The 25412-nt window shown below is 35.3% G+C and overlaps 2 protein-coding genes across 2 annotated transcripts; both read left to right on the plus strand.

Moving 5' to 3' along the window:
* The first annotated feature begins 26 nt into the window (after nt 1–26).
* Nucleotides 27–13229, plus strand: LOC125679426 (sushi domain-containing protein 2-like). Its single transcript, XM_056157040.1, has 18 exons — nt 27–186; nt 1221–1339; nt 1457–1840; nt 2089–2193; nt 3580–3739; nt 4338–4601; nt 4683–4858; nt 4990–5156; nt 5287–5577; nt 5674–5954; nt 6103–6237; nt 6491–6664; nt 6822–6958; nt 7766–7892; nt 8067–8288; nt 10230–10418; nt 10712–10838; nt 11984–13229. Exons 1-18 carry the CDS (start codon nt 117–119, stop codon nt 12042–12044), a joined length of 3189 nt encoding a protein of 1062 aa, XP_056013015.1. The 5' UTR covers nt 27–116; the 3' UTR covers nt 12045–13229.
* A 1382-nt stretch (nt 13230–14611) lies between these two features.
* LOC125680645 (sushi domain-containing protein 2-like) lies at nt 14612–24726 on the plus strand. The gene is made up of 17 exons (XM_048920336.2): nt 14612–14708; nt 15387–15487; nt 15847–15941; nt 16125–16448; nt 16541–16639; nt 16716–16854; nt 16947–17210; nt 17300–17454; nt 17544–17707; nt 17857–18143; nt 18469–18735; nt 19174–19512; nt 19799–19941; nt 20074–20176; nt 21292–21513; nt 21596–21781; nt 22797–24726. The coding sequence occupies exons 2-17, from the start codon at nt 15436–15438 to the stop codon at nt 22946–22948; spliced, it is 2991 nt and encodes a 996-aa protein (XP_048776293.2). The 5' UTR covers nt 14612–14708; nt 15387–15435; the 3' UTR covers nt 22949–24726.
* Nucleotides 24727–25412: the final 686 nt, after the last annotated feature.

A 25412-nucleotide genomic window follows, 5' to 3' on the forward strand; every position in this document is an offset into this window, starting at 1 on the left:
GGGGAGTTATCAGATCCTATATATATAATAATATAGGTCTGTACTTTAGTCAGATTGGTCACGAGCAGTCATGATAACGGCCTGTTTACCGCCAAGATAAAGAGAATTCATACAATATGGCGGTCTTTCATCGTAGAGTCACCGGTCTCACTCTTTTGTTTACGTTTTTGTTCAATAATTTAAAAGGTAAGTATATATTTTGTTTAATAGGATAATCTTATAATTATTTTCATGCTAAATATCATTTGAGCACAATATTTCTAGATACAGTGTGTAAGGTATAATAGATAGTACGTGCATGTATCTTTCATATCACCAATAATTGCATACCTGCGTGCGAAAGATAATCTGTAAAACCATGCAACATCGTATCATTATTTACAATTCTTATCAAAATAAGATTTTATACAATAATTATAAGCTGGTCTGCATTGCATAAACATTAAAATTATCTTTTTATTATTCACACGATTACATTTGCGGAAACATACTTTGATCTTCCTCATGTTAGTACGGACATGCGTGTAGCATTTCCTTCGTCCTTTCGGTTCTTTGATCGCCATGTGTTATTTATAAAACATCTTCTGGGACAACGCCTTCGATTTATGACCGTCGGCACGATGTCTCGATGCAATACTGAAAGGTTAAATGTATTGAAATGGATTTTTCCCCCTTATACGTTTGTGTTCCTGTAAAATACTGTTCACCATTCCTGTTTGGTACGTGTTAAGACAATTACCAATTTCTTAATCGATCTTGAACATTTGGAGTTAGATGCACATATGCATATATGCAAAACATTAATTCATATTATACTGTCTTAAAAAAATTATATCTAAGTGATCACTATTTAGTTTTAAGTGATTAATTGCAATGGAAAGCGTGATAATTTAAATAATGGTGAAGCCGTATCGCATAAATTATTATGTTTTCCGTTGTAGTTAATCGTCTCACAAACCCAACAAAGTAGATGTGAGTGATTCCTTCAATTTATATTTGAAATGAACATAAAAATATAAAATCGACGTATCGACATTTCTATATATATACACATGACATTCCATGTCAATTTTTATAGTCCCCGCCCACTAACGTTATGGCAAGTTGCTGATTTGCATGCAAGTAAGAAACTTACATACTGATATTGTATACGGGAAATTTACACATTGGAGCTTCAAAGAATAGAAATATAAACCATAATTCTTTAACTCACAAAATAGGTGAAGTGCTGTTTTCCAAAGGAAGTGGGGAAGTCGCGGTTAATTTTCCTTTGAAAGAGATCCAACTGCACGATGACCTGGTGTTCCCTTTTTTCGGTCAAAATTACCATTCCCTATACGTAAGTTTCTGTTATAGCTCGAAATCGATATATTTTTCTTATTACTGGTATCGGTTACCTATATCATTAAAAACAAGCACCTGCGTTATGATGAGAAAAATATCGCTTCCTTTACAGATATCTAGAGATGGGTTCGTCGCGTTCTCAGAGTATGCTCGCTACGTCACAAGTCGTCAGTTTACGAAGCGGGACGAAAAACACATTAATTCAGCGGAGGATTATCCCTTTGTGGCACCGTTTTATTATGGTGGCGCGGATCTTGGATCAACCCTAGAACAAGGAAATCCTTACAGAGGCAAAATTTACTACAACCAGCTGAAGAAGGGGGACTCACAACAACAACGAGAACTAGAGGAGATTGGGAAAAACATCACTGCATCCATTCCAGGTGTCAGGGAATTTGACCCTGAGTATGCGCTGGTTGTAACATGGGTGAAGGTCACTGACCAATATAACACGGGTATTCTAAAATGTACAGATACACCAGGAAGAGAGTGTCAGGTAAACTGATAGGAAAGCATGTTTATGCATACTATAGTCAATCATAACAGTTTTGCACTCATCATTTTCCTAAAGGTATATCTATTATGATATTCCACATTCATAGTTACATTATATTTCAAAATAATCATATAGCTAATTCTTTATAAATCTGAAATGGGAAAAACTGCTCAATATTTTACTTTACAGTAAATCATATCGGAGTAATTGAAATAAGTATCATATAACTAACAATATTTCTTTTCCAGTCTAACACATTTCAAGTTGTTCTTGTGACGAATAGTACTCTGAGCTTCGCAATTTTCAACTATGAAGAAATGAACATTAGGTTCCCTTCTTCATCAAACTACCAAGTAAGAAAATTTTTCAAATCAAATATAAAATATAACAAAATAGTGCCTTTGAAGGAATGTTGAGTAAATACATATAGGTTCAAATATGTACCTTTTAATGTAAATATTATTGATATGCGCCTTTATGAATATTATATCAATTAACACAATGTTGCCGGTTCAAATTAATCTGTATTATATTAAAGAAAAACACCATTAATACAATGTACATGTACCATTGAAATACTCTTCTTATATGTGTACGAGTAATCGTCTAAGAACAGCATGACTGGTCAACACGATGGTTGCGACTTCACACTGATGAATTCATTAATGAATATATCGGTTATTGTGGTGGGATCTAATTTTGATTTAAGTCTTGGGATTTAGAACACGTACACACACACAGAGAGAGAGAGAGAGAGAGAGAGAGAGAGAGAGAGAGAGAGAGAGATCTGAAGTGAAATCCACTCTTTGGATTTATTTCTGATTTCTAATGTATAAATATTGTGCAATAAATTATTGAAACTGACGACAAGATTTGAAGAAATATAATATATATATATCATGATTTATTTCGTATATCCAGATCATAAAGCATTAGTAGGAAATTATCACATGCCCTTTTGGGAATTTCACTGCTCTGGACCCAAACAGGGCTAAGTGTTAATGACTGTAGTAACCAGCGAAGTGCCTCCTCATCAACAGAATTTCCACACAGAAAGAAATTCAAAAAGTAAAAATCCAACAGACTTTGTAATTTTGCCCTGCAATACATAGTTCAATTTAAAAACACAAAATTTTAATTCTATTCCTGAGGAAATATTTAGAATTTTAATAACAACACTATGAGGAAAAAGTTTTAAAATCCAATCCCAACTTTGTCGAAATTTTAACTCTCTTTGTCCACTATAGTCAATTTATTGAAATATAGATTAATGAATACCAATGAAATATTTGCACTTACCTTTTGACGAGTCAATAATTTTGGCCTATTTTGACGACTTCCAAGGATTCAATGAAATAAAAATCGCAAGTTGTAAGTACATCATCAGCATACACATGCATGGTATAAATAAATAAAAATGAGTTCTTCAAACATTTATCCACCAAAACTAATAGTATGCCTTGTAGACCCATATCCGCCAAATGTGTACCCCGCCAAATTAAAAAAAAAAAAAAGTGGTTATACATTATGTACGGTATTTTGTCATCTTTGAGCATAAAACGCACGGGTTCTTTTTGTCTTGTATTATACCGGAGTAAAAATTTTCATAAATGTTTTGATTACTGTTATAGAAGTTGCTAAGCGATTTAGTCATCAATTACAATAAGAATATGTTTACTTATATGTATATTTTGGAGCAAAAAAGAAAAAGAAAATATCAAAAACTCCATATTTATCAGGCAGGATTCAACGGTGGTTATGGAAGAGGATGGTCCTCAGCTATATCTGTCAATCGTATAGTGAACATCACTACGCTCCAAGCCAGTGACCGGAAAGGAAGGTTTATCTACCAGATCAACGAGGAATCGATTATCATGGGAGGGTGCGGAAATCCTGATGGTATGAAAGTCGAAATGTCCACACCTTTCAGTATGAAGGATGGGTTATTTACATGATACAATTTTAAACTCTTTCTTGCATACGGTTTGTAAAACGGGGTGAACTTAGGGAAGTTGAATTAAAGGGAGCTATGTTTTAGATTGAACCAGAAATAATTAAAGTGAGATATCACTTTATTCATTCACTTTAAAATTTAATGGAAAACATCGAAATTGTTTTAATCTGAATGATCCTCCCACTTTTCATGCAATGTACATTGTACCTTAATTCTGTTCGTCTTAGTTGATGAAAAACACAGCGGTTTCTAAGCACTGTCAAATAAAAAATGTTTGCAATGACACACTACTATATACAAAAAGATGTCTGATCTAGCTAGATTTCAAGGTCCGGGGCATGAAAAGATTGTGTTCTCTAACTAATTTTGAACCGAAAAAATACCCGTACAATACCAACTTACTTCTGTGTCGAAACGTGTGTTTATCCTAAGGTTGCAGTCTGCAATGTATCGGATATCCACGCGTCCAATGAATAGAAGAAGAATGTATTTTCAAAATGATACAATTACAAAATATTTTCATAATTCTATCTACATGTAAAGGGAAACTGGAGATCGTTCCTGACTTTGCCGGATTACTCGGCGGACAGATGGTGGACGTCACAGGCCCTTGTTTTTCTAGCGGAAGCTATTCATTGTCATTCGGAAACTCCCAGAGAACGTCGTCACCAGAATGTGTGACAGAGGAGGGTGGAGTGGATAAAATGAAACGTCGATGCGAAATACCCATTCTGACAGAACGAGGACAGGTGTCGGTGTTTATGAAAGCACTGGACGGCAAGATGTACAACACCACCATAACAATCGGTATGCACCTGTACAGCTCTATTTAGAACACCAATTTAAAGTCCAATGTATTTTTACTATACTGATTGAATCTTTTTACAGTCCTACCGAGTATGATGCCATTAGATGAGCATGTGCAGCTTGTCGACCGAGGACCAAACTCTCGATGGACTGATACTTCCGCAACAACATTAAATTTAAAATGGAGTCCACTGGTTTTATCAACTCATTCGAATGCGAAAGTTTTAATTCGACTTCGCGGATATAACAAGAAGCTGGTATTATTTAGAATCAATTTACATGTGTTACCATATTTCATAAGTGTTCATGCTGCTCTTGACATCGTTTTCCTTAGACAAACTTAGCGGATCGATGTAATTTTATATTTTATTATTTTATTTTTTTTTAGAAATCATGGGATCTCACCGTTCCAATCACTGAAACCTCCGTTTTTGTGAATCAAGGTGGTTATCAATTTAAACCAAGCGATATAACTTGTGATGAAAGATGTGAAGGTTATGAGGTTGGGGTTATTGAGGTCGAACTTCAGCATCCTATAATGGCCAACAAATATCGGTAAATATTCAAGTTATCTTCGACTCTTTTGATTTTTCTTGTGATTTTTGGGGTATAGCGATTCTTCAAAGTATCGAGAGATTTATTGTACACAACATATCTTTCTAATGGCTATTATGATGATGTTAAGTACCCTTCGGAGCAAACCTACTCCACTTGGATGGCTCGTCAGTAAGGGAATGGTAGATTTGTATGGAGACTCCTGGCCAGGAGCTAAGTGCCAGAGCTGGTATGACAAAGATGTAATGATAACATCCTGGTTGAATTCCGTCCCAGCATGCCCTTGCTACCTTCAACAGGCTCTTGTAGACATTGGAAGATGGCAGAAGGACTTTGGGTGCAACATCTTCAGTGAAAGTGCGAACAATTGCAAATTTCACTCCGAAGCTGTTCATTGTGCACGATCAGTGCAACCAAACTCGTAAGCTGATCTATTTTATTTTTACAAAAAATCATGCTTATTCAAATATAATTCCATGTGAATTAATTTCGTTAACAATTATTCATCTTATTTTAGATATGGCGCCGGAAATCAATGTTGCTATAGAGCTGATGGAACGTTGATATACTCTGCCGACTCATATCAAGGAAGCACCCCGGATCGAAGCCATGACTGGGGTTCGGCCCCATATAATACTCAGGATATGGGGGCCCGCGTGCCTTCATTGTCTCATTGGGTGGATGATGTCGTCTCGTTCTATTACTGTTGTCTGTGGACAGGATTCAACAAAGACTGTGACAAGTATATGAGTCTCCGACCAACACGTGATTGTACAACATACTCTTCTCCCAAACAAGGTTCGTTAATCTTGTTCGTAGAGAGTTCGTAACTCCTTCTACTCTTACCTGAGACTTTCATTCACTTTAAGGAAACAAGATATTTTCTCGAGGGGGGGGGGGGGTATTTTGAATTGTTATGATTACGTTTTGTATAATGTACTTTCAGCTATGGTGTATGGTCAAGGAAATGTTAGGACCTTTGACGACGAAAAATATCATGTATGTGGAGAAGGGGATTTTATTCTACTGGACTCGTCACCTGTTTCAATTGAGGGTCGATTCCAGAAATCCCCCTTCAATCGTGAGTTTTCGGATTGGTGATGTATTTGGTTAAAATTTCTGAATACATATTAGACATTGAATACATTTAAATTATCCAAAAACCGATAGAGTGTATATATATATATATATATATATATATATATATATATATATATATATATATAAAGTGTTTAGAGTTACACACACACACACACACACACACACACACACACATATATATATATACATATATATATATATATATATAATAATAATAATTTTTTTCGATCAAGAAAATTACAACTCAACAATACTGACTGATGTTGGTGTACGAGCCGGAAACGACGTCATTGAGATAAGGTTGAAAGGACCCAGCACAGATCGGTCTAAACGAGTCCTAGATGTCCTTGTAAATGGACAATATCAATTCCTTGACAATGGACAGCATCGATGGAAGGATTTTACAGGTATTCATACACTGTTGCGTAAATATAATTATTAGTAGATTTTAATGAATGTATATAAAACATTAAATTGTGTTACCTGAAAACAAATCCATAGCGACCAAGTATGTAATTGAAAGTTTGATGGATTTTTTCCACACGTTATGAAAATGTTATTCAGACTCAACGGTAATGAATAGTGATGACCCATCCAACACTATGGCATCCAATGTGACAGTGATTACGAAGAGTGGAGTTGGGATTCAAGTTGCAGAGAAAGACGAAAGACTGTGCCTGCTGGTCATGATTCCCCCACAGGTAAATGTCATAGAAAGATTAATCATCGTGTCTGCTGGTCATGATTCCCCCACAGGTAAATGTCATAGAAAGATTAATCATTGTGTCTGCTGGATCCCCCCTCGGGTAAATGTCATAGAAAGATTAATCATTGTGTCTGCTGGTCATGAATCCCCTCGGGTAAATGTCATAGAAAGATTAATCATCGTGTCTGCTGGATCCCCCCTCGGGTAAATGTCATAGAAAGATTAATCATTGTGTCTGCTGGATCCCCCCTCGGGTAAATGTCATAAAAAGATTAATCATTGTGTCTGCTGGTCATGAATCCCCTCGGGTAAATGTCATAGAAAGTCCAATCATTGTGTCTGCTGGCCATGATTCCCCCACAGGTAAATGTCATAGAAAGATTAATCATTGTGTCTGCTGGTCATGAATCCCCTCGGGTAAATGTCATAGAAAGATTAATCATTGTGTCTGCTGGTCATGAATCCCCTCGGGTAAATGTCATAGAAAGATTAATCATTGTGTCTGCTGGCCATGATTCCCCCACAGGTAAATGTGATAGAAAGTCCAATCATTGTGTCTGCTGGTCCGGCTAGTGGCGGATTAAAACCATAGACTGTGGACATTTGTATGGTATCCGTAGTCATGATCATGATTAAAAAGGTTTGATATCGTTGATGATATAATATTCCTTTCAATAGGACCAAAAATAATGTTTTAGATTATTTTAAATTGTTTAATTCACAGTTCGTATAATTCCCATTTCCTTGTGTGTAGAAAGGTTTGGTTTCGTTGATAATGTATTTTTCATTTTGAAATTCGCAGTTTGACAGTAAGGGTCTGCTGGGTAGTTGGAATAATAATAGTGACGACGATCTAAAACCCCGGGACTCGCCTTACCCCATAGTATACAAAACTCCTCAAAAAATCTACAGCCAGTTTGTTTTCTCTTGTAAGTATTGAAGTCATTTAGTTTATGGTAATTGCATAAAATTATGTAAATTACTAAACGCTGTTTGAAAATATCATAAAATTCTATTAAAATAATATTTGGATAAAGACTTCAATTTCTATATTGGTTTAGTCATATGTGGCCGTGCCTTTAAGATTTAAATATTCATTATAGGGGCTATCACCAAAAACAAAGGATCCTCCACAATTGTTCCTTTCCCAGTCTTCGCTACAAACAAGACAGATATGTGTGTTTCTCATCCACAAGGATACCCTCAGTGTCATGAGGATGAGGCCTGTAACCACGACTACTGGTCAACAAAGAACTGGACCTTAGCCTATCAAACAATGAGTATGTCCTCTCGTTATCAACATATACAGGAAGACAGGAAACAAGGTGAGTGTGTGTGAAAATCAAACCTTCGAGAAATGTTTGGATGTTGGCTAGTTGTTTGTATATTGCTTAACGTCTCACTCGAGAATGTTTCACTCATATGGAGACGTCACCATTTCCGGTTAAGGGCTGCTAAAGTTATGCTTATGCTCGGCGCTTACGATCTTTGAACAGGGGAGATCTTTATGGTGTCACGCCTGCTTTGACACGAGGCCTCGGTTCTTGCGGTCTCGTACGAAGGACCGTCCCATTTAATCGCCTTTTACGACAAGCAAGGGGTACTGAGGACCTATTCTAACCCGGATACCCACGAGATGGGATTTGTTTGTAGGTTCATGTATATTGTTTTACGCCCCATTGGTATGGCGCTAATGATATGGCTTCAGTGAGGGTTCTTTATTGTGAAAACGCATATCGTGAGACACGACCTTTGTTTTATAGGTCACATTTGTATTAGAGAAGGAATAGTCATTACATTTATTAAAGTCTTGGATTTGATGCGGCGCTGGGTTCGAGAATCGAACCTAGGACCTACTGGTGCAAAACGAGCGTCATATCCACTTGGCTACCGCTACATGTACCATTATTTCGCCATTTGGATGTAAATATACATATATTTTACCCAAAATGCAGTTTAGCTGCAGCTCTTGAATGAGGTATATATTTTCTCATCATAATTGCGACATGGAACTAAACACCATTTTTATTATATTGATATTACACTTCATCTCGAAACATGTACATGTATATTGAATGTATGTAACACACCGTCATCCAAAGCTGAAGTAAGTTTTTTTTTTCTGATCGAAAGACCTGTTATACATATATATGATAAAGGTCTAAGTTTCACATGAAGTTCAAGATTTGGATTTTTTTCCTTCCAATTATTTACGACTATTTGTACATGTAACAGTACATCACAAATCAAGCTGTTTATCTTGTTGTTTCGACTGACAAAAATCACGTTCGGTGCTGGATTTAAATTTGAAAATACCGAGTTCATTGGAGAACAGAACTTATTTTTTATCATTGATTCACATCTAAAACGCGCTCTATGTTTGTGGAAAGGAAAATGTTAATGGCAAAGAAACGTTTAGTAAAACAGGAATATTAGGATCATCGATAATTATCAGTATAATGTATATGAGACATTTCAGAAAACTGTATTATCACGAGTAAAATGATCTGCAACCCAACCCCCCCATTTTGACCGCTATTCCAAGATAATGCTAAAAGTAACTTATATACACCTGAATGCACTCAGTAAAAATGCATAAATACCGGATATGACGTCATAAGTGTGAGACGTTGACGCCAATCGGAACATTCGACGAGTTCCGATTAACGTAGACGCATCTCTCTACATAACTTTGAGTATGTCGAAGAGAAGAACTGGGAAATTCTACGTTGCAGCAGGGTGTACAACAACTTTGAAATGTCTGCATACCAGTGTTTAGTACCCATAGATGACACAGTTATGTCTCTAGGGTTCCGAAGACTTATTTGTCAAGTACAAGGACTTTAAGAAATGAGAGCACAGAGACTTGGTTGGCAAAAGCTGAATATCTGGTCAGCCAACCACTGCACTTCTATCGATGTGATGTTGTTTTTTTTTTGGGGGGGGGGGGGCAATTTCAACGTTCATGACATGAACTTTGATTTGCCGAGTTTCCTGCCAGATCATCCAAATGTCCTTTTACGGGTACAAGTATTTGTCTGTACAGTGCTGGCGATTTACAAGTATTTGTCTATACATTGCTGGCGAATTACAAGTATTTGTCTATACAGTGCTGGCGATTTACAAATATTTGTCTATACAGTGCTGGCGATTTACAAGTATTTGTCTATACAGTGCTGGCGATTTACAAGTATTTGCGACTGTTCTTAACCAAAAGATAATACCTCATGTGAACGTTCTGATACCTACAGTTCTTCTTTTTTCAGTGCGGTCCTGTGGTCTCTTGAATGTCCCGCTAAGCATTAAAAGTACTTATAACTACAGTTTGGGATCCAGTGTGACCATCACTGGCTGTAGGAGGGGGCAGCTGACCGGTGATAAGGAATACTCCTGTGTCGCAAAGGAAAAATCAAATACTCAAAGCTGGATCCCTGATATTACGGCTGAATGCGATGGTATGGAAATTAAAATATTAGTGCTTTCATCATGAAGGATAACCTTAATACTCAATCAATGAATATTGAATATGTATTTTCCGTACTTATGCTAATCATACTTTGGTGTTATAACAACTATAGCAAGTTGTCTTTTCTGATTGATCTTATTTTAATAAGTGCATGTAGTTATGTTGCAGATTTTAATGTGGCGGAAGAAAGGTAGAATTGCAATAAGGAAGCGCTGATCTGTTTGTATGAATTACACTGACTAGTTTATAAATGAAAGTATTTCTATGTAAACCTACTTTTAGAGTCTCCTGAACAGGCAGATACTATGATGATTGTTGGCATTGTCATCGCTGTGGTCGTTGTCCTTGCCATCATTATCATCATTCTATTGGTTATGAGGAAACGACGAGGATCAATGAAGGAAGAGAAGTAAGTATCGATGTCTGTATTACTTTTTGAAATTCGCTGATCAGTTTTATGCACTCTACATTAGATCATATGCATGCCCCAACAATCTGCACACTTTATTCAATGCTGTTTTAGCAATTGATGTCAAAATCATTAGTTATACGAATTCCATTGTAGTCATTAAAGTCTTCTATCAATCTATTTTAAAGAGGTACATGCCTGAGATTTGGAGTAATGTCAATTTTTTGGGAAGTGTATTTTTGATTTCTGCATTGAAGGAGAATTAGGAAATTAAAAAGAAAAACTGCGCTTGCAACACTTGTTTTTGAGGTACAGTGTTCTAAACATGACCTTTTGGCACTTAAAATTTATTCAATTAACCTTGATTTTTCTGTTGTGTTAAGCAAGACAAATCAATCATTACATAAAATAGATATATAATTATGTCTTCTAACACTACAGATAAAATTACATAAAATAGATATATAATTATGTCTTCTAACACTACAGATAAAAAAAAATTGATAGATGTACTAGTAATGGAAATAAATAATGACCTTTTTGCACTTGATATACGAAAACCTTCATGATATCAAAATTGAGAGTTTAAAAGGACATATCAGGAGTAATGTCAATTTCTAAAAGTTTACATAATTTTCAAGGTCTGGTCTTACAATTTAAAATGGACCCCCAAAGAAGATAAAAAAATTGAATTATTGGCGAAAATACTGAATTTTTAAGAATCGGTATTCTGTTTGTAAAAATATATCAACCAAGTTGATAAACTACAATATTTAAACTAGTTCCAAGTCTCAACTACCTGTATCATAAATTATAAAACTGAAATACATGTATAGAAGTATAAAAATAGACGATACGTTGGATGAAACAGAAATTGTAATATTATGCAGATTTATAACTTTTTGACTAATGAATCCTTCTGTCACAAAATATAGTTCCTGCAAAACCCTTTCCAAATTTGAATTGACACAAAAAAATTTCAATTGTATATAGGGTTCAGCAATAGATGTGTAATATGTTTGCACCAATAGGATCAGTATTGAACCAGTAAATACTTAGTTGTAGCATCCCACGCAGTTGTGCTCAAAAGCTTGGGAGCTAACTTCTTTAAAATCGATTTACTGTTAATCCACTTTTTTTAATAGGAAAAGTGAGCCTGACGCACAACAGTACAGTGTGGTCGCCCAGAAGGAACCTAAAATATAAGTGACGAAGACAGCACGTGCAATATATAGCCAATCATATCGTAATGCATAATGAAGAGTTTTTGAGATGTAAAGAATTTTTATATAGTTATATCTGTATCTTTGAGGACTAGACATTGAAAACTTCAAGAAACAGAAGCAGAGCATGATAAAATTGTGTTTATGTTTTTTTTAAAAGTTCATATGGTGTATCAGAAGTGTTCAATTTGCAAGATCAAAGAAAATGTACCAAACTATCATGACTGATTGTAGTACAATGCAACTTAAATGTTTGATGTGTGGGTGAATATTTTATTTTCATAACTATGGTTTGAGAGGTTTCTGGGGACATCTGACATTGCACTTCATTTTATCGATCCGTAGGTTAAAATGCTTTTTAACCCAAGGTTTGTGTTGATGAACAATTCAACCGTGATAATTTAAAGAAATTTGAGATGTTATTTGATTATGAATTATTTGAAAAGCGTTCAATAGTTGTGCATTTCAACAGTTGTGCATTTCAACCCTCAGAATGCATAATAGTAACGTTTGTGTGTTATATACATGTATATATATATATATTTCATATACATGTAGATCCGACAGTTTTGAATACTGAATGTTGTTGGTTCTTCAGTGCTTTATATATATATATATATATATATATAATTTTTTTCTATGCCATAGGACTGTTATTTTCATAAATGTGTGTATGTTAACAGATCTCGTTATCTCGTGTGCAGCATTCTTCGAATACTCTCTAAGAGCATCTCATTTCACTTTGTGTAGATGATAGTCTTAAGACCTGTAGTGTTTGTGTTACTTGTGAAATTGAACAAAATTTCAAATGCCTTTTCCCTATGATACTTAAAAAGTCTTGTCATACCTCATGTCCGTTATACTTGATTTTATGCTCTGAACTTAGATTGAGTTTTGGACTTTTATTTTCAAATTTAAAAAAATCCCTGCACGTCGTCAAATTTTTCAACTTTTTATAGGAGTCATGGTGTTAAATGCTATTTAAGTTACCGATGTTTTAGTTCACATAGAGGTAATTGATGATATTTTAAAGATAATTATATCATTAATGCATGAAATAAAAGCTGTCATTGTAACCGCTGTAGATTTGTGTACATGTGTATACCTATTCTTAGTTTTCTCTTCTTGCGTCTGATGACGGTGAAAGTTCTATAAAATCATTTCTTAATTCTGTTGTTCTTATTTATTCGATTGGACTCACAACACTCGCAAACAATGTAAATTGTTTGCATAATATTTCTAGAATTACATTGTTGATACATACAAGTATAATATGTTCATCAAAGATATGGAAAAAAAATATCTATCATTCTATGTTTAGAAAGCTTACATGGGAAATGTGTTCTGGTTCCAGCTGCCAAAGCGTGTAACAACACTGTCTTCGTTATAAGGCTCATTATTACAGCTGTATGTTAGAAGAACTTGGCTTTAATTCCACATTTGGGAATCAACTTATACTCTAAATTCCTTTTCGTGAGACGTAATTCCTTAAAATCATGTTTCAGTTTTAAACACATTTAATATCCCAGGCAATGGGTCGAATGAATATGAGTTGCCGTACCTACACTGGATTCCTAAACTACATAGCAAGAGGCAATCTCTACCCAGAGTTATCGTTCCCGCTACGCTCCACTAATACCTCTGTCAATGTCTGAAAAGTTATACCAAAATGTACAAAAACTAACTTAGCATATCGAACTGTAATGATAATATCTGAGCAAATCTAACACTTCTCTGAATTTTTTAAAATCAGAAGATGGTAAATATGAGACACCTGAGCGAATTAGAAGGTTTATATATAAATATTCATTCATTCAATAATACTAGTATAATCATGGAATTCGTTGTTTTTATGAACCTACTTTAAGATTTAAAGCATAAAACTTAAAGTTATAAAATTATTATCCATGATGCTATAGGTATAGGTAAGTTTTGCCAAGAATCTTGTCATTTAGACGTTGACAGAGGTGTTGTAGCGCAGCGTAATACGCCCTCTGGAGAGAGATTGAGCAGGAGGAAGTAGGTGCTCTACCAAGCCCTCACTAACAGCTGTGAAGGACAAACTTATTATGTTAGTCTTCCACATGATCACAGTACTGCAATTTTATCGGTTTTTAATAATGTTCAATATAACTGAAGAACAGGTCATAAATTTTTTCATAATTGTCTTATGATTGGGTGATTCATCAAATGAAAAATAACACAAATATTGATATCAACAAATAACACAAATATTAATATCAACAAATATTGATATATCAACAAATAACACAAATATTAATATATCAACAAATAACACAAATATTAATATATCAACAAATAACCCATTTTCAAAATAGCAGATAGATACAATGATACCATAAAACATATTTAAGAATGATATTTCAGAATTAAGAATTACATGTACCAGAGCGAGACATCACTTCCAACACATCAAATGTCAATATTTAAGTTAACACTGGTGTGATACTTAAGTTGTGTACATTACCAAGCTCCTAAAACAAACAGATTAATACAGAGGAACCAAGATAGGGATTAGACGAGGCACGTATGAATATAAACAATGAACACGACCCGGATCGTATCGCGGAAAGAGTATCCTGGTTTTGATGCTTATGAATTGCACTGAATAGGCAGGTCTTTACAGGTAAGTTTTGTACATGTGTAGTAGTTATGAAACTTATCATTTGTCTTTCATTACATCATTATAATGTTCATGGACAGAAATCGAAAGTAAAAAAGAAATCTTTTCAAAATAGCGTTGCCATGTGTGGAAATATTCTTGATAGCATTGCACAATATCATAATTTCAGGGGGGGGGGGGGGGGGGGGGTTCAAGTAAGATTAAGAACGACACTTGCTACAAACAACTTTTTTTCAAAAATGATGGAAACTAAAACATTTTTATAGGTAAATGAATATATTTTACCGTATGACATGTAATTTATTCTTTTGATTTCTCAATGAAGTACAAAGTAGTGGGGTAAATTTGTGTAGAGTTTTATCGGGAGGGGTAATATACTCGTAGTTTAACTTTTGAACATCATAGAAAGTTTACAAGTCCCTTATTTTCTAAAGGAATTTTATATTTGTACTTATCACAACCAAAGTAACTCAAACAGTATACATGTATATCAATTAAACAGCATCCATTATTATGTTCGTATCAAGTGACTTTAAGTTTAACAGTATATGTGTGGAATTAAGACGTGAAAGGTAATAAAATATCATTGACATGTGACACGTACGTAATATCGAAAGGGTGTTGTTAAAATTATATAATCGCATTTTAAGTATATGTGATATGATTTGCTTCAAATTGCAGGCTATTGAAGTGGGATTTAAAAATCTGGGCATAAAAGGTTTGCGAAGCCATGAATATCTTCTTCCATTCCCTTTGCATCTTTGCACTGAACTTCGTGATATGTAAGTAACATCTGTAAGTTAACGACCTGGATTTCTTGAAATAAACTTTAAAAGTCGAAACTTGGACTAAAGTCTGAGATTTTACTCTAAGTTACACTGCTCAAATAAAAGAAAACTCAAACTTAAGTTTGAGATTCTTTTTTCGAAAAATCCAAGCCAGGAAGCTTTTTATTTCTTTCAATCGCAAATTATGTAGGTTTTTAACGATTTAGTATCTGAGAAAAATATGCTTTGTAAAAAGATATTCTGAAAAATGGACAATAGGACGCTTCATATATGAATAACCTAATCATATGGTAAGATTTTAAAAGAAAATTATTTCGTAATATTAAAAGCACTTGATGCCAATTTCTTTATAGGTGTCTTAACTGGAATTGAAAATTCAACCATTCACATAATTCTCCCGGAAGATATGAGATTGGTGTACTTTGGGGAATACTACACCGATATATTTGTACGTTAAATTTCCTCACTTTGAGAACAACGATTATCTAGGAGTGGTGTTTCTTTCACCATTAAGTGTACCATTTAGTTAACATCATTGTTGTGACAACAAGAAAGAAAGCAATCGTTACATAGAAATATAGTGTACTTCATATCAGGATATTTGTATATAATTGTGTTTAACTCATTCCAGCTTCTTCCAGAGGGAATGCTTGCTTTTGACTCAAGAGCAAGGTATAATCCTGACAGAAATTACAGCAATTCACTAAAGTCCTGGAAGGCATCTGACGACTATCCGTTTATTGTACCCCTTCTGTTTGAGAAGAAAAACAAAACAACAAGCATTGAATATCATATCCATTTGAGTTCAAACAAATCAAGTAAAACGTTTTTAAGTAATCTGGATGACATCATTTCAAGGTCTTTTGTCGGGATCCAATCAGCTTCTGTGACTTTAGCCATATCTGTAATGTGGAACACTAAAGAAGTATCTTGTCAAGACAGAGAGATATGTCAGGTATCAAAATATTCATTTCTATGTGGCAGATGTGTTTGTGATCACTCAAAATTATGAAGATTTATACATTATAAATACGTGTGTTTAAACAGAATGTAAACTCCAGTCTCACCCTTGCTACGGACGGCCGACAAACATTTGCCATGGTAGAGTTAAATGATACAAGCCTGCTAGAAAATGTTTCAATTCAGGTTAGAACTTTCCCAGATTTTGAGAATTTTCATCAAGATAGATCACAATGTATTTCTTATGAAATTGTTTATTCAGTCAGGTTTTAATTACGGTTACGGAAGAGGGTGGATTGATGTAGTACCTTTAGATCATTCGTCAGGTCGCCACCTTTACCTTATTCATTCAGAAAAACCAGTAAAAGGAGGCTGTGACGTCAGACGTGAATGCAATGATGGTAGTTTTCAAAACAAACAAAACTGAAATAGATTTGTTTGCAATTAGTGTTGATCAATGCTTTGTTTTTCAAATGTTATATACTATATTTAGGTGAAGCATATGTATCACCAGAAGTAATAGATATGTTTGGAGGAAATATTCTTGAAGTATCGGGGCCATGCTTTTACAAGAATGACACAATCAAACTCGTGCTAGGCGACTTTTCCCATCCGTATATCATAGGAGATTGTTATCGTGTTTCGAAAATAAAGGCGAAATGTGAGATTCCTCCACTAACAGCAAGGGGGCGTGTCATGGTGGGTGTGTCCCTCAATGATGGTGCCTCTGTTTCATACACAACGAGGATTACCGTAGGTAAAGCTCCGTGACATAACATGTAAACGTCTGAAATCGTCTTATTGAACATAACTGTACCTCTAGTAGGGAAACACTATTCCTTTCAGTTCACCCAACACTGTCATCCCGCTTCGTTTCCTTGGAAGGATCCGGGTGGGGTGGGACATCAGCACGTGGTCTAACCGTTCGTTGGAATGCATCGAAGCTGAGTGTTTATCCTGAAGCACATGTCGATGTTTTTCTCGTCGGATACTCAGAAAAAGTAAGCAAATACTGATGCTTCATTAGATTGTTTATAACCCTATATGTAAACAGTATATATATAACTGTCAATTAGTCATTCTTCTTCAGACATTCTGGGGGTTTTATCTGCCCATAGCCAAGAATATACCTGTATACAAAGGATATGTAACCTTTAATGCTAGTGACGTAACATGTGACGAAACGTGTGCTGAATACGAGGCTGGATTTGTTGCCGTTAAAGTTAGAAATATTACCCATGCAAATCTTTATAGGTAAGTGTATTCTGCATGCATAATGCATTGGTTTTAAGTTAACATACGGATGCCTTAGGTGCAGTCTTATTTGTACAATCCATACTAAATACATGCAAGACCTACGGGTGTTTACATGTATGTATACATCTATGTGAATCTCATTTAAGAACTATGCCAAGTGGTGCAATTCCATTTGGTTGGCTTATGAAGAAATACTTGGAGCAAGAGTATGGAACACAGTGGTTGCATGAAAAATGCACGAATTGGTACCAAACTGAGGTCAATGATATGCAGTGGATAACCTCCCTTGACCCATGTCCTTGCTCGCTTCAACAGGCACTGTCTGACTTTGGAAGATGGCAGACCGACTTGTCATGCAACATGTACAGTAAAACACCGACTTGTGCTTTTCACAAGGGCGCAGTACATTGTGTTAGGAGCGTCAGTACCATAGGTTAATATACTTAAACAATTTATGTGTACTTGACAGTAAGATAGAAAGGCTATAATACAGGTAGCACAAAAAGGAAGACTTAATGAAATAGAAGACTTAATGAAATATAACTGAAGATAACGCAATGAACTCACTGCATACTAATTTCTCTTTGGTTTTCTACACAAATTGCTAATTTGAAATCAAGTATAGATACATGTACATTGTATATCGATCGTCCGAAGTTCACGTTTCTTTCTTCTAAATATGTCGAATTATACTACACTACTTAAATCTGTCCTGGCTTCAAATTCAACTACTGTTACATACTTTTTGTGAATTGTAGGGAAGGCGGGAAACCAGTGCTGTTACGGTGCTGACGGCTTGTTAAAGTATTCCGAGGACACTTTTCAAGGAAGCACGCCAGATAGATATCATGATTGGGGAGCCGATCCATACGGAACTCCTGGGTCCGTGCCCTCTCTGTCACATGGCCTTGCTGACGTCATGACCTTCTTCTATTGTTGTATCTGGGCGAATTACAAAGACTGTGATTTTTACATGGATGTTAGGCCTACTAAAGATTGCAAAGCATATATGCCTCCAACACAGGGTATAAAAATATACTAAATGATAACCATTTAAACTTGGAATTGGGTGATTACCAAATTCAATCCTTGTAAAGCAATCAAACTAATTAAAATCAGATTTCTTAGATCCACGCCGTACACTCTGCGTAAGAACCTATTGTAGCGATTGTGAGCGTATTCTAGGATCTGATTTTAGTTAGATTGGTAAAACAATTAAAGTGAGAATACAGATGAAAATATGAGCTAAAATACGTAACTACGTACAATTATCTGAAAGCATACAATGTAACTATATTCATGTACTACTAGAAGCTGTGTATAGCTTCTTATGTTTGTATTGTTGGTTATAATTCAGTGTGTTTAAGCGTAACCTTGTTCTAAACTTCATGCCATCCGTCCATCTTTTTAATAATCACCGTAAAACGTTTAATATACCTATACAATTTTACTGTATTTTATAGCCATGGTGTTTGGACAGTCTCACGTGATCACGTTTGACGCACTTCCGGGATTGGTGTGTGAGAACGGAGACTACATTTTATATCAGGATTCAGAGATAATGGTCCAGGGTCGATTTCAGAAAAACACTCACTCGAGATCTTCAATAAAATCAACAATACTCACAGCTGTGGGAGTACGAGTGAAGGGGGAAACGGTAGTAATCAAACTGAAATCTAGAGAAGTCCACAAAACCGTAAACTACCTGAATTCCAGTACATCAGAGCACATACTTGATGTCACTGTCAACAATGAGTATCAGTTTTACGACAGAGAGGACAACAAATGGCAAGACTTTGAGGGTATTGTTAATAAATAGCCGTTTTCGAGATGTACCTTGCACCGATCAAACTGGACATTTCTTTTGAATTTTAGTCAATCTGAACTCTCCATAGAAGTAAAATATCATTTAACTGGGGAAATCCCACATCACTAATATCATCTCAGTTTATTAAAACTTTCACAGTGTATGTATGACTGAATTAGAATACAACGTTTCATAGGTTTACCTTCTATATAACGCATAGATAGTATATGCTTTATTTATTCTCTGTTCAGATCAGTCACTATATAGGTGAATCTTTACAGAGTTGACGGTTGTAAACAATGACGATCTATCAATACGCAGGCAGTCTAATTTTACCATTCTTTCTAAAAATGGCCATGGTATCCTGATGTTTGAGCTAACTGGTTCTTTGCACGTCACTGTTTCTATATCCTCAGCACAAATGGTAAGATTCATTTATAGGAATACACATGTATGTATGTATCATTATCAAATAATTTCGTGCTGATTTGAGAAACCTTTTCAAAGTGAAGTGAGTAAGTATTTCAAAAGATTTTGGCATTTTTGTTGACAATAGGACAATTCGGAAGGATTACTTAGCAGATCAGATGCCTCATCTATGACAACTTTCACGGAATCCATTACAAATAATGACACTCAGTTTTCTTGGATATCAAAATGTGAGTTTTCCTATTAAATCAAAATTTGAAGAGAATGTCATACAATGATTATTAGTTTCTTTTCATACAATGATAATCAGTTGATCTGTGTTATGGGTCCGGATAAGCTTACATACAATGATCATCAGTTGATCTGTGTTAGGGGTCCGGATAAGCTTACATACAATGATCATCAGTTGATCTGTGTTAGGGGTCCGGATAAGCTTACATACAATGATCATCAGTTAATCTGTGTTAGGGGTCCGGATAAGCTTACATACAATGATCATCAGTTGATCTGTGTTATGGGTCCGGATAAGCTTACATACAATGATCATCAGTTGATCTGTGTTATGGGTCCGGATAAGCTTTTTCTGTACGAAGTTTGATCATCTGCCTGTCATCTATGTGTAGTTACATGTTTCCTTGTGTTAGAAGGGATTGTAATGGTAGTACTTTAAACCGCAGAACCAATCAATATTCCCTAAAACTCGATCAGAGACGATAAAATCTATGCTAGTTTAGTGTGTAGAATTATTGTTGATCTAGAGTTCGTTCTGGATAAGTCAGGGTCACCGAATGTTGCAAAGGAGGGACATATTACATAAAAATCTTCGAAATTTTGTAGAAGTCCGCATCTTATGAGCATCAGGGTTAAACTATGCCGATTGATATGCAATCGTGCTAAAGAAGATTTGAAATTTCAAGATCAACGTGATTATAGTTTGTTCAAATGACATGCAAATATCCTCAAGTCTTGTACATGCAGATTCATTAATCTTTCAAGATATGACAGCAATGCTCAAGTTTAAACCAAAAGGTGTTCATATACATGTATATAGATTTTAAAAGATAATATGGATAATTATCCTTTCCAACTTATAATTTGTCAAATTGATGTTCAAGCATTCCATTTTGTTCAAATTAGCATGTGCTCAAAGGTCAGTCACTCTGGACCTGTAAAGTAAGGTACAGAAAGTTAAAAAATTCATTTCTCTATAAGCAATGTGGTCGAGAGACTCTTGTACATGTAATAAACAGTGTAATTTATTGGATCCTCGAATTATCGTGATCATATAAAGTAAATACAACTCTGAACATGCGCAGTTACATACATTATGTATTCAATGTTGCAGGGTACGTCAACGACACTCTAAATCAAATAATACCATACAATGTAGGAAATGAGATGTCAGAAATCAAATGTCCGAGACCTCATCAAAACTTCACATTCGAAATCTGTCTTGGTGATGCACGGTGTCTGTATGATTTGTTTACAACTGAAGATGTTGGAGTAGCAAAAAACACATGGGATTCGTATCAAAGATACTCTGCAAGCATGACGGAAATTTCTAAAGGTAGAATACAATGTTGCTCACATTGTATTTTCTTATATAATATTTCTGCAAAATGATTTTTGAATATGACCTCATATTTCAGTGCGTTCCTGTGGTTTGCTTAGTGTACCTAGAAGCACGAAGTCCAATGTTAACTATTCATTGGGTAGTACAGTCAGCATCACGGGATGTCGTGTTGGAAGTCTAAAAGGCCAAACTGAGTACGTGTGCACTAACACTGAGAACTCCCCAGAATGGTTACCCAGCGTTACTGCATCATGCAGTATAGGTAACTGAATATATACATACTTTTTGTCTGTATCTTTTCTCTCCAGTATATATATATATATATATAACGATATGCTAGGATATCCACTGCAAAGATTCAGTTGTTGTCTCTCACTCAGGTGACCTACTGTGATGCGTCGTACTATAGTTGTCTTAAGGAGGGTTCAAATGCGTATGGAGTGAAAATGTATTTAATCTTTAAAAATAATCTTCTGTGAATTATTTATGTATGTTTATGAGAAGCAAGTAGGCCTCTACCAAAATTCAAATTAAGAAAAGATTGATGATACATATTTTTTCTATCCTACTGTGAAACATTACTATACGATATATATGGTTATAAAGCACTAGACATGTTCTGTTACTCTTGGACATTCGAAAACTGAACCTGAAAAGCTAACAAATTATTTCACTTTTTAAAATTAATCAACACCATGTTGATAGAGCTGCCCATTGAAATGTCGTTGCCCGTTACTGAGGTAACTATTAAGGCCTATGAGTCTCTAGTAATAATCATATAATAAGGTTGGTTGTATATTATTTAACGTCCCACTCAAGAATTGTCACGCCTTTACTGGCACACTGATGTTTGACTACGGATTACTCTGTTTACATTATCAAGATATAGGGCTTATGTTGGGTGTGACCGGTCGACAGGGGGTGCTCACTCCTCTTATGCACCTGATCCCACATCTGGTATATCCAGGGTCCGTATTTGGCCAACTCTCAAGTTTGTATTCCCTAAAGGAGTTCTGAGATTGATCACTATTCGTTATTTTCACTTTTCATGGAGACGTCACCGTTGTCGGTAATGGTCGGCCCTTACGGCCTTAGAGCAGGGAGGGATCTATATCGTGCCATGACACGGGGACTCGGTTTTTGCCATCTCATCCGAAGGACCGCCCCATTTAATAGCCTCTTACAAGTATGGGGTACTGGGGACCTATTCTAACCCGGGTCCGCATGGGATTATAAAAATGTAAGAATGCTTTTCATTCTTTTGATTTATCTTTCAGAATCTACAACAAAGTCTTCTAGCACCCCTGTTTCCCTCATCGCTGGAATCGTCACCACTGTCGTGGTAGTTCTCATAATCCTTGTTACTATTGTAGTCATCGTCCAAAGAAGGAAAAGAGAAGATAAATATTCTTTTCAAGGGGAATTATGATACCTACAATTTATATTACCCATTGGCTTCTGATGGAATTTAATAGTGGTTCATTTCTCAATGTGTATGGACATAGTTTGAAATCTTGATATAGAACTCAACAAATAATTAACTAACGACTTAAGCAAAGACACAGAGCTTGTTTGGGACTTTGGATGGATTCCCTGTCCTTATTACTGTTTCCATAGGATAAAAACGCCTGAAGGACCAAGACTTTATACTCAACATCATGTTTTTTATGTACTGACTTTAAACTAGAAGAATTTCATCAGAAGACAAATATCCTTATTTATATGTCAATGTGTGTATGTTCTGTAAAAAAAAAAAAATTCTGCAAATTTTATGTGAACCTTTAAGATTATGGATGGTAATTATGAAATTATGTATGATACCAAATAATCATGAAAAGCTGCATTTAATCGTGTAGCTGAAATATAAAGGGTAAATACAAGGCATAATGCCTTACCTTGGGTACAGTAAACACATGGATAATCAGGATCTTTTAGAAGTATATATGGGTGACATGTCCAGGATTTCATGGTAAGACTTCAGACGAAAAGTTCATTCGTTTCTTGCAAGATGAAAAATAACAAAGCTATGGGAAACTTTCGTCGAATTATTTATATGTCAATGTGTGTATGTTCTGTAAAAAAAAAAAAAATTCTGCAAATTTTATGTGAACCTTTAAGATTATGGATGGTGATTATGAAATTATGTATGATACCAAATAATCATGAAAAGCTGCATTTAATCGTGTAGCTGAAATATAAAGGGTAAATACAAGGCATAATGCCTTACTTTGGGTACAGTAAACACATGGATAATCAGGATCTTTTAGAAGTATATATGGGTGACATGTCCAGGATTTCATGGTAAGACTTCAGACGAAAAGTTCATTCGTTTCTTGCAAGATGAAAAATAACAAAGCTATGGGAAACTTTCGTCGAATTCTAACTTATGGAAGAAATGAAATTTGATTTTCATAATGTTAATTTACAATAGCAGAATTTTTGAAGTTGCTATGAACGCAACATCACTCAAGAGTATATTAGTGTGTATTGATGCAATCGGGAATGAGACAAATATGCAAGGTACAATAAATTAAGCGAGTGGATATATATTGCACAAATTGTTTAAAAATTTGAGACCTTAGGAAAGGCGAGAGGTTAGAGCGTTCGCCCCGCATGCAGAAGGCCCGGGGTTCGAATCTCGGCCGCGTCACACCTAAGTCGTTAAAACAGGTAGTGACACGCTCGGCATCAGATGTGAATGTCACGGACCCTCGGAGTTGACCTTAAAAACGGATGACCCGTGTCACAGTAGGTGTGGCACGCTATAGAACCCTCACTGCTCAATGGCCGTAAGCGCCGAGATAGGCCTACTTTTGAAGCTCTTGGTAACGTCTCCATATGAGTGAAAAATTCTCGAGTGAGACCTTAAGCAAGATACAATCAATCAATATGAATAACACACACGGGGGACGAAAAGACAGTACACCCAAAACTTGTCTAAAAGGGTGACTATATATATATATGTGTGTGTGTGTGTGTGTGTGTGTGAAAAAGGTCAAAGACATGCATGTGATGGGTGGAATTCTAATGAAATTGAATATAATCCCTCAAATATCAGCCACCATGACAATAAAATTAGCGAATGAAGACTTGCATACATGTGTAGTATAGGTACATGTAGTATTTATAGCATGTCGCTATTTGACTTAAAACGAACTATATACTGCCCTCGGTGATGAAGAATAAAATAAAAGGTTTATGCAAACTAATCTCCAATAAAGCATTGCTATTATTTTTTCAGTGAATGAGAACTCTTTTAGGGTTATCACTTTTATACAAGTACCTTACGCAGGACTCTATGGTCGAGAGTTTAATTAAATTTCTTAATTTATAATCTACCTCTTTTAAATCATATTTTTTCCTCATTGAATGATTGAGTTATACTATTTCATTTTAAAGGAGATGTAAGAATCTGAAAGAAAGGTCATAGGGAGATAGAATTCCACTTTATGTAAATCTTACATCGGGTCAAATATATAAAGCAATTTTAGATAGCAGTTTGGTTTCTAGGATATTCTATCATATGCTGGGTACAGAAATTTGCTGAAGAAATTATAACATGGAACTTTGGTCTCGCATCAAATTCTCTTATATGGGTTTGGGAGCAGTTATTTCCCACCATCCACTTTCGACAACAAAAGTTTCACAATTTTCTCAAATATCAAAGATGTTTAAAAATAGCACAATATTCATACGCGTATGAGTTTCAAATATTTACCGTTAAATGTTTAGCATTTGAATAGGAATGAATTGTACAGTAATATCAGTTGTGACGCGTTGGTCAGCTATAATTACATAATTTTCAAAAGCAGATCCGCTAACAGGCTTTGGGTGGTTTTTAATTAAAATACAAAACAAATGGCGAAACCAGACAACACAATTACAGAGCTGGA

This window comes from Ostrea edulis, chromosome 2 (assembly GCF_947568905.1).
Source record: "Ostrea edulis chromosome 2, xbOstEdul1.1, whole genome shotgun sequence".
Lineage (NCBI taxonomy): Eukaryota > Metazoa > Mollusca > Bivalvia > Ostreida > Ostreidae > Ostrea > Ostrea edulis.